This window comes from Letharia lupina, assembly GCF_014066315.1.
Source record: "Letharia lupina isolate WasteWater1 chromosome Unknown contig_19, whole genome shotgun sequence".
Lineage (NCBI taxonomy): Eukaryota > Fungi > Ascomycota > Lecanoromycetes > Lecanorales > Parmeliaceae > Letharia > Letharia lupina.
The window spans coordinates 1,348,315-1,357,500 of record NW_023502988.1 but is presented as its reverse complement, the minus strand read 5'-3'; the positions used below and the strand labels follow the sequence as shown (position 1 = coordinate 1,357,500).

Here is a 9,186-nt window from a genome sequence, read left to right as displayed (position 1 = left end):
GTTTCCTGTGGCTTCATGCATCCTTCACGTGTTCTGCAGGAAATCTCTTCTTTTCAAACCCGGGTCCGTACTTTATTCAATGCGCGCAACAAGCTCATCAGCTGCTTTCAAGGGAACCTGCAGCCTCTGTATCCATCCAATCAAGGACTGTGTTCTACGGCCTTTAAAAACTGGTCTCGGGCAGCCACAGATCCGTTCCTCCTTGAGCTGTGCGGGGAAGCTGGGCGCCATGGATCGGCTCGTGTGACCAACAATACTCAAGAACATCGTACAATTCGTCACACCTCGCAGCATCCTAACGGCCGCAAGATGGACAGTTACCTTTTGAGGCTTTTCTATTGGAAAGGCTCGTCCATGGTCTGACATCTAAATCTTCCTAGATCTTTCTCAATCATCTACTGGACGGCTGGTCTCGTTTTGTCTGTTCATCATCTACCGTCCTTCTAGTCTCGAAGCACTCGCTGATCTGGAATGATTGCAACGGATTATGGTTGATAGCTTCATCTTATGAAGTCATTTGGTCTGGCTGGTTGAGCTGCTCTGACCGCATTTGTGCACTCAACAAATTTGAAGCTGGAGGCCTCCTCATCGTTCCTCTGGACTTTTGGAGGGGGATCGTGTCCGAATCATCTCTCAATCGCCGCGCATGGGTGCTGTAAGAACGTATACTGTCGCCTGAAATAACTCACCATGCCTAGAATTAGATGTTGTGGGAATGCAAGACTAAAGATGGTTGCGGAGCTCTTTCTGACGGCCTGCCGCAGGTTGCGCAGAATGTTCATACTCGTTTCAAGGGGATTGACTTTGAGATCGATGGCGCCATCTTGCGCTGTGCTAACCTCAAAGTTGAAAAAGCGGATGATGAGGATTCGTAAGAGGACAAAAACCGGGGGCGATGTAATCGGACAAGGACTCCTACAGCAGTGGCGATGAGTCTGAGAAATGTTCCATAGTAAACGCAGTGGTGATGATGATTCTGAGGCTAATGAGGACGACCAATGGCAAAATGTGGATAGCGACACCCACGACCATGATTCCTAGAACAGCTACTCAACCCACGAAAGTGACACCAGCGAAACAAAGACCTGTCGCAAGCGAAAAATAGCAGGCTTGAACGGACACTACATATGGAGCCGATTTCTAGAGAAGAATTCGAGTACCGGTCTCACGAAAGAATCCGATAAATTAGTGGCCGTACCCGGTCTCGCACGATCCATGTCCACCACACCCAAGAACAACTGCCTCGCCGGTCTCTGGCAAAACATCCTGCTGTCACAATTGCTCTGGCGCGTCGAGAGCTACAGCTCGTATCCACCATCGTCGTCTCCAACGGCTTTCTCACAAACAAAGCCCAAGGAGAAGGCACCCGGCGATTCCGCCCTTAAACACCACGCAAACCCCGCCGCTACGCGCTCCAAAATGGTCCTGAGCGGCTGTGAACGGTAGCATTTCGGCAAGCAGACCGTCTCAAGAGGGTTTCTTCGTCCACATCCATGCATGAATCTCGGAGCCGGCGTCACGAGCGTCGAACCCGCCGCGCTAAATTTCTGGACACAAACACGTCGCGTTGCTGATGTACGAGCAACCCCTAGGCTACTGGGTGCTAGTGATTAATAAACGCGCCAAGGGCATGGTTCCTTCCCGCTGTCAAGAAGGCGGAACTTCTCGAATCGATGCCGTTCAAAAAAGAATCCTCCCCGATAGCGAGGACGGATGGATCCCGCGCAAGAGGGCCGAAGAACGCATCGTTTCCCTCATCGGGTATCGGACACGACGCCCCCTCAGGACGCGATGATGATATCCTGCGTGCCGGTGATGCGACGGAAGAAGACGAAGATGCTGCAGCGGGAAGAACACCGCACGGATATCGACAAGATATCAAGACTGGGTGTCGTGCCGGCGCCGGTGGGGATACATGGGGTGTATGGGCGGATAGGCATTTTCGACACCATGCCGGATCGATCAGGGCCAGGGTTTGGGGAAGAATATTGTTATAGGGAGGAGAATGAGAGGCTATTTACTGAGAAGCCGATCGCGCATATAGCTGTGATGTGGTCGAATCAGAGTCTTTTTGCGATACGGGAAGCAAAATGTTTCGGAGCGTACATAGCAACGAACGACTATCTTGGATTCGCCAAAACATAGAGTGCATCTTCCACGAAAACCCAATGGAGCACATCCAAACACACTACTCATTCCCCTCAATCCAGAAACCTACCCCAAAATCTGTACCATCAACGATTCCAGCCAACATCCTTGACCGTCCCACCCCATCCCCAACCGCACAAATCCACGCACACAGATAACCAGCAGAGCCCATCGACCAACCGCACACACCCCCGCATTACCACCGCAACTGCAAAACCCACGCACCCCTCGCCCTCTTGGCATAGACAACAGTACCCATACGCCTCCTCCAGGAAAGAACCCTCAAAAAAGAACAGAGAGGCACAGTCAGCGCCGACGAGTATATATATGGGTACGTCAGACTCCGCTGTGTAGCTACCACTACTCTACGGATACATCAAGCAGACAGCCAAGTAAATAGGTAAGTAGGTAGGTAGACATGTAAGCATCTGCACCATCTGACCTAGAGGTCGTTGTCGTGATATCGGCCATGCTACATACCGCGGCAGAATTACACGCGACACCGCCGATTGTCTCTAACACGCTACAAGTAAAGTACCTTATCTATCAGATACCTACCTACGCTAGGACCAGGAGGCGGGGTGGTGAGAACACCCGGTGGCAGACGCTGAGAGGTTTGTGTACACAATGTTTTTATGGAAGCCGCAACGACTTGAAGGTTGGTGGTTGGTGTGAAGTTGTGTTTGCGGGGGGGGTCGTTCTGCTTCTTGAAAAGGGGCGATGATCTTGCAGAGCGTTTTTGGGCGGAGTGTCTGATTTGATGTTGGCGGGGGAAGGGGGGTTTTGTCGGATCTTGCGAGTTATAAGATGTACGGTCCTTGCCACTGAAATAAGAGGAATCAATGATGTACGTCCAGAGGTAGAAGAAGAATGACTGGACTATGTACGGCTGGTGTAGGGCCAGATATCTATCATGGCCAAGGCCCACTAGTGTTGTTGGCTAGGCAACCCCTGTCAACTGCCACACAAGAGGGTTGGCTTACTAATAGTGCGGCAGAGAGTGGTAGGTTTGATTGGCTGAAGCGTTTAGTGGCGCGCTAACATATCGTTCGCCGGACTCGGTCCGTGCCTTCTTCTGTTTCATGTCTTTCGCTGGCCTTTCTTTCTCTCTCTCTGCAAAATGCGTTCATCCCCTGATGGTTATCTTGCCTATGGAAGGACAAATTGAAGTATCATTTCCTCTGCGCGTGCCCGTGAACTGTCCTGCTCCGAATCTCAGGTCCTCCACCTGTTAGTGAGAACTCGAGGAATCCGACTCAGAGTCCTGATCGTCGTGTCTTTGACACCCTCCATAGACGCAAAGCACCTGCGCGAGGGTCCGACTGGTTCCCGGAAAAGGAGCGGGTCAAAATCGAAGAGAGAGGATAGAAGCCGGCCTCCCGCTTTCTCGACACTCCCCAGAGTTTGAGACTGTTCCCACAACCAGTTCATGCACATCGATCCCAGAAACTCTTTCCAGGAAAATACCCATTTACCATCAAATATACACCTCAACTCTCTGGGCTATTCACCATGGATTTTGACAGGGATATCATGCATCTACTTATTCCCATGTTGTCACTCTCAAACGACAACCTCGGAACAGAAGTGGTGCCTCCTCGACCACTTTCCTTCGACCGAGTGAACGAAGGAAAAGCTCCGGTGTCAGACGCTCTGCTCTTCACCTTACCGTTCGAACTTCTAGGGCAGATACTTGAAAGTCTGCCAAGGTCGTCTCTGGCATGTCTCGCCCTTGTTTGTCGCGACTGTCGGCAAATAGCACGCTCACGTCAATTCGCAAGCATCACATTGGACTACAGCGATCACAGTGTAGCCTTGGTTGAAAAACTCTTGGCTGAAGCCACCATCCGCGTAGGGAGCTATGGAGGCTCCAAGAACATTTCTCAGTCTCTTGGGGTATGCATCCGGCGTATCACGGTGGCCACTCATCCTGTTTGGGTAGCTGCGCGCCACAACATCGCCCTTAAAGATAAATTTTTGGCGCTTAGTGAGCGAACGAGAGCTAGGCGGCTAGCCAACGCAAGCAAGCATTTCTTTGACGTCTATCTCCCAAAGATACAGCTCCTACTAGGCTCAAAGATCGTTCTCCCACACCTCGAATCCCTGGATTGGCGTGACAAGATAGCCCTTCCGCGCTCGTTCTTCGAACGTCTTCCCTCCACCTCCATCCAACATCTTCGGCTATTTCGTGTCAAGGTTAGCGAAGCATTTGAGATCAATCTCCCCAGGCCATCGAAGGGTTGGCCACTGCGCACTCTTTACATGGAAGTCGTATCTGGATTCGACGGAGATAAACCTAACACGTCTTTGATGTGCGCTAGTATACTACGTCTCTGTGCGCCGACGCTGGAGTCTTTGACGTGGCGAACTTTTCTAATTGAGGATGAGCATCATTCTTTTGCTACTTACACAATGGAGTCAACGCCACAGTTTCCACGCCTGAGGAGTCTAAAGCTTCAAACCGTCTTATTCTCTGATTACTCCATGCTAGACGCCCTTTTGGAAGGTGATCTTCGTGAACTGGAAGTAGACCCAGGACACGATTCCTTATACTCAGAGTTCTTCGAACAACGTGGTACTATGCCTGCGTTGACGACGCTGGTCTGGGATGGAAAGATCAAAGCCGACCAATCTCTCAGCTTCTTGCAAGCGAACACCCAGTTGTCGAAGCTTAGTTTCCAATGGGAAGCCCCAGGCGTTTTCCTCGAGACTCGGCTGCTTCCTCTGCTCACGAAATCATTTCGACACTTGACCTCGCTATCATTAAAATGGGAGGGTGACTCGATCCCAGGTTCCGCGCTCGAAGCAATTAGTTCATTGGAAATTCTTCAACAGCTCCATCTCAGCGCTGGTCATCAACACGGTTGGAGGTACAGTTGGTTCATAGATCATGCGCTAATGAGGAGCCGATTAAAGAAATTGACCTCTCTGAGGCGGATGGCCTTCACTCGTGACATCTATGACAACGAGGTCGAGTGGTCTGCCCCGGAAAGATATTACGAAGATAGATTCCACAACGATCTCGATCTTGACGCAGACGAGGACGAATGGGAAACCTGGCATTGTGAAAGTGCGTCAAAGACAGATAAGCTTTCTGGCTCACACCGAACAAGACTAATGATGCTACAGGCATGTTGTCCGAAGCGAGGAACTATGCGATGGAAATTCCAGATTTGGAATGGGTTTACTTCGGACAGCTCTACATGCGAGTTTCAAGGAAGGATGAATCGCAGGGTGGTGGCGCCCATGCCTTCGCTCTATCCAAAGAGAGAGACCAATGGTGGACGTATCTACGGGAGATGTTTGGGTGGAAGGGGATATAGAAAGGTCTCTGTGGCTGCTACGGCTTCGAGTTGTCTCACTGTTGGGCTGATCGGCGACGCGCGCTCGATGGGTATGTGACTGAACGCGGACAGGATTTCAGGCCTCCATCGCTCCCACACACAATAGACTCGCGACTTCTTCCATTTGCGCATGAGCAGTCATCACAGATTACTCTATCCAGACAACCGCAGCCTCTTAACCCGATATGGCCGATGTCTCTAGCATTCACGTAGTGAGCCCCAGCAGAAATTATTCGCCACAGTGGGACTGGGTGTTAGTGGGTCACATGACATGCCCCTGTTTCATGGCCCTGTCGGTACCCCTGCAAGGGGTAGGAGACAGGTGTCCAGTACGAGCTATATAGCCACCTGTTTTGCACCTGTCAATGGCTTTTCATTCGATTTCATCTCTTTCAAATCATTGCATACTTTTTGTCCCACCCACCCACACCTGTATATAGCTAGCTATCATTCCACTCCAGGTCTATGCCATAGGCATGGGAGTTTTCTTGCGCTGGGGTACGAGAAATATGCCTGTTCAGGCCTCTATTTAGGCCTATTTAGGCTTGCTATCCCCGGCGTGAGACGGCCCAACCACTATCTACACTCTATGTGGGCCCCTATGCGTGCATTGATGCGTGTTTTTCATGAATGGGACAACTAAAGATGAGTTCTGCAAATTACAAATTCATACCCGAAACTATGATATTCTTACAAATTCATACCCCACCTCACACTTTCATACCCCTCCCCAAAAAAATAGGGTATGAATTTTGTAAGTCGCCCCTACTGGGGGTATGAAAATGTAACCCGCCCTCTTGCGGAGAGTATGCCACATCTTCCAACAGATCCCCACGCTCCATCTCTATAACTATCCCATCGTGTCGGAATCTCGCCACCCGTCACCTTCCTGTCCTATACGCGTACATCCCAAGATGCACAGTGCGTACGCTCGCTCGGTGTTAGAGTCGAGCCCCCGGTTCAACGAAAGAAAGCTCCTCCCGCGCCCTTGCCGTTGCTCTTTACGCCGGGTGCGATGCGATGCGGAAGGGTTTGATGACTTCCGGCAAATGGTCTCATGTGCCAATGCTGTAGGGGTTTATTGATTCAGATGAGGTTGGATCGCAGAGAGAGATTCAGGGGCCGTTACGGTGGCTGGGAAATCACGACCGGTGGGAAAGTTTGGCGGGAGGAGTCTATCGTTCGGTCATGAATTTCCGTGCTTCAGTATTGCTGGAGTAGATGTGAGTGTTTACGGAATTATTTTTCATGCTGTATCTGGATATGCGATCACTGCTCTGAAGGGGGGTATATGGTTCCGATAACCTAGGAGTGGACTCCCTCTAGACCAACAAAGAGGTCGCGAAGAGCAAACGCCATGCATGACTCCCGGGCAGGGAAAGCTCTACCCGAACCCTTGAAAAGACCCTCATCCTCTGAATTGTGAAATCTATATCTGATCCTCGTACCTATAATTTCTCCGATGAAAATGACTGATTGAAGCTGTCGTCTATATCTGCCGTGTTCCAGGCCCCCCTGTCTGTCCCCGTCGATTCCTTCAGGTATGTAAAGTACATCGCCACTCGTCATGACAACTTCCTCGTGAAGGCGTAAAGGTCTGGCCAGGGCTGGTGGCCGGAAGCTTCATGACTGCCTTGAGAGTTTTATGGGCGAGGAGCCGATTGAGTCTTTGCCAGGCGAAAAGGAGATCGGCATCTCCGTCTGTCGATTCGTACAATGATATCCCATCGATTACGCAGGATATGATCCTGGTCTTGGGTAGCTGGATCTCTCAACGGCGGCAAGACCGAGCTCACCGAACGGCATTTTGGAAAGGTGGCAAGCGCGAGTAGGGATTTCGACAAATACTTGAGGATGACGCACGGCCGCAGCGAGAGCCAACAGGCAGAGGCAAACAAGATCCGGATAGACGATCCGGAAAAGGCCGAGAAAAAACAAGCAGCAATCGCACAGCGCCAGCTACCGCGAGGCCAACCGAAGTCAGAGGATGAATCTGGTGACAGCGATAGCTCCGAGCTTGATAGCAGCAGCGCAGACAAGGCGAGCAACTCCGAAGAGACGCCGCCTGCCAGAGCCAGCAAGAAGACGAAGAAGAAGCAGAAGGCGCCACCGACGAAGAGAAGTAAGAAGGGGAAGGCGAAGCAAGAGTCAACTTCCGAGGAAGAGACTCCGCAATTCAAGAAGAGCAAAAAGGGGAAAACGAAGCAAGAGTCTACGTCCGACGAGGATACTCCACCTACGAAGAAGAGCAAGGAGGACAAAGAGAGTAGGAAGAAGAAAAAAGAACCATCTAGTGATGAGGACGATCAAGATAGTAGCGAAGAGGTGAAGGAAGTGAAAAAATCTGCCAAGGAGCCGAAAGGAAAAGAGAAGGAGAAAGAGAAAGAAAAGGCGAAGAGCACTTCAAAGTCTTTAAATTAGCACGACGAGGTGAAAGGGGTTTCGCCACGAGAATGTACAACAGTATATCCAACCTGGAGTCCGCAGACCCCTCTTTGCCTTGATCACTCTGCCATTAAAATCATCATTATCTGACTCCGACATTTCCATGCTCAGAATGCGTTTTCCCCGTCATCTGTCCAAAGCCTTGCTCGAGCATGAGAGAAGCGCATGATATCGGAGCGCAGACGTCTCCTTCTTTTCTTTTTGGTCTCCATCTGCTTCCTTTCTTTTTCCACGGCAACTGCAAAACTTCAAAAAACTTTCCTCGGTGTAGAACGGCAAGGCGTATTGGACCTAGTTACTGGTTTTCAGGTGGACAATATGGCAGGACGACCTCCGAGCTTTACGGACAGACCTTTGATTGCAACGTGATAATTTGGGAGTAACCAACGATATGCTAATTGTCCCAATCTTAAAAACCACACATCACATGCACAAATAGGGCCCACATAGGATGTAAACAAGCGGTCGGGCCGTCTCACGCCGGGAACAGCAAGCCCGAACAGGCCAGATCAGAAGCCCGAACAGGCACTTTCTCATACCCCAGCGCAAGATACCTATCGTCAGCATTGGTGGATTGTGGTAAGGCCACGCCTGCCCCGATGGGGGCCAAACGTCGGCACAACCTATCACCGACAAGATTATATGCCTATTCAGGGAACCAGCCCATCACTGACAGTGCCGCAGGTCCATGGCTGCATGGGAACGATGAAGCTATGCTGTACTGCAACGCTGATGGTGTGTGATGATGAGGCGAAGTGTTTCATCCTTCCCAGCGGGACGGATCGAAACACCACCCCCGACTGGTTTTTAAGCGGGGCTTGATCCTGAGACAGCAGGCTTTGCACCTGCGACAGCCACTAGCACTGGACGGTTCCGCGGCAGGCTCGTGTCCACCTCTAGAGTCCTCATGTTAGGGGTGAATCGAAGACTGATAAAGCATAAGGTGTTCATAGACTTTTGGGTGTGATGGAGAAGGATGTGGTCGCCCACGTAAGTAGGATTACGGCCCAGAGACAGGTTGCCCGGAAGCGAGGCCCTAGCATTCCCTTTAACGCACCACTGCTCCTCGTGCACCTTTCCTCGTTGAATCTGTTTCGACTTCCTACAAGCACGCCGTGAAATAAGTCTTCGTCCAGGCCGATGATCTACAATCCTCAGTAATTTATTGCCCTCGCCGAGCTGGAAAACCCGCTTTGTTCTATACTTTCCCCTCGGAAAAAGATCATGCCTTGCTGCCTGGAATCAAATT

At 50.9% G+C, this 9,186-nt stretch overlaps 2 protein-coding genes across 2 annotated transcripts; both read left to right on the top strand.

Annotated features, from left to right (window-relative positions):
• Positions 1-4,560: 4,560 nt before the first annotated feature.
• HO133_004138 (uncharacterized protein) lies at positions 4,561-5,471 on the top strand (the record flags this gene model as incomplete). Its single annotated transcript, XM_037295057.1, has 2 exons — positions 4,561-5,218; positions 5,278-5,471. The coding sequence occupies 2 exons, from the start codon at positions 4,561-4,563 to the stop codon at positions 5,469-5,471; spliced, it is 852 nt and encodes a 283-aa protein (XP_037149104.1).
• A 1,875-nt stretch (positions 5,472-7,346) lies between these two features.
• Positions 7,347-7,913, top strand: HO133_004137 (uncharacterized protein; the record flags this gene model as incomplete). The annotated part of the gene is made up of 1 exon (XM_037295056.1): positions 7,347-7,913. The coding sequence occupies one exon, from the start codon at positions 7,347-7,349 to the stop codon at positions 7,911-7,913; it is 567 nt and encodes a 188-aa protein (XP_037149103.1).
• Positions 7,914-9,186: the final 1,273 nt, after the last annotated feature.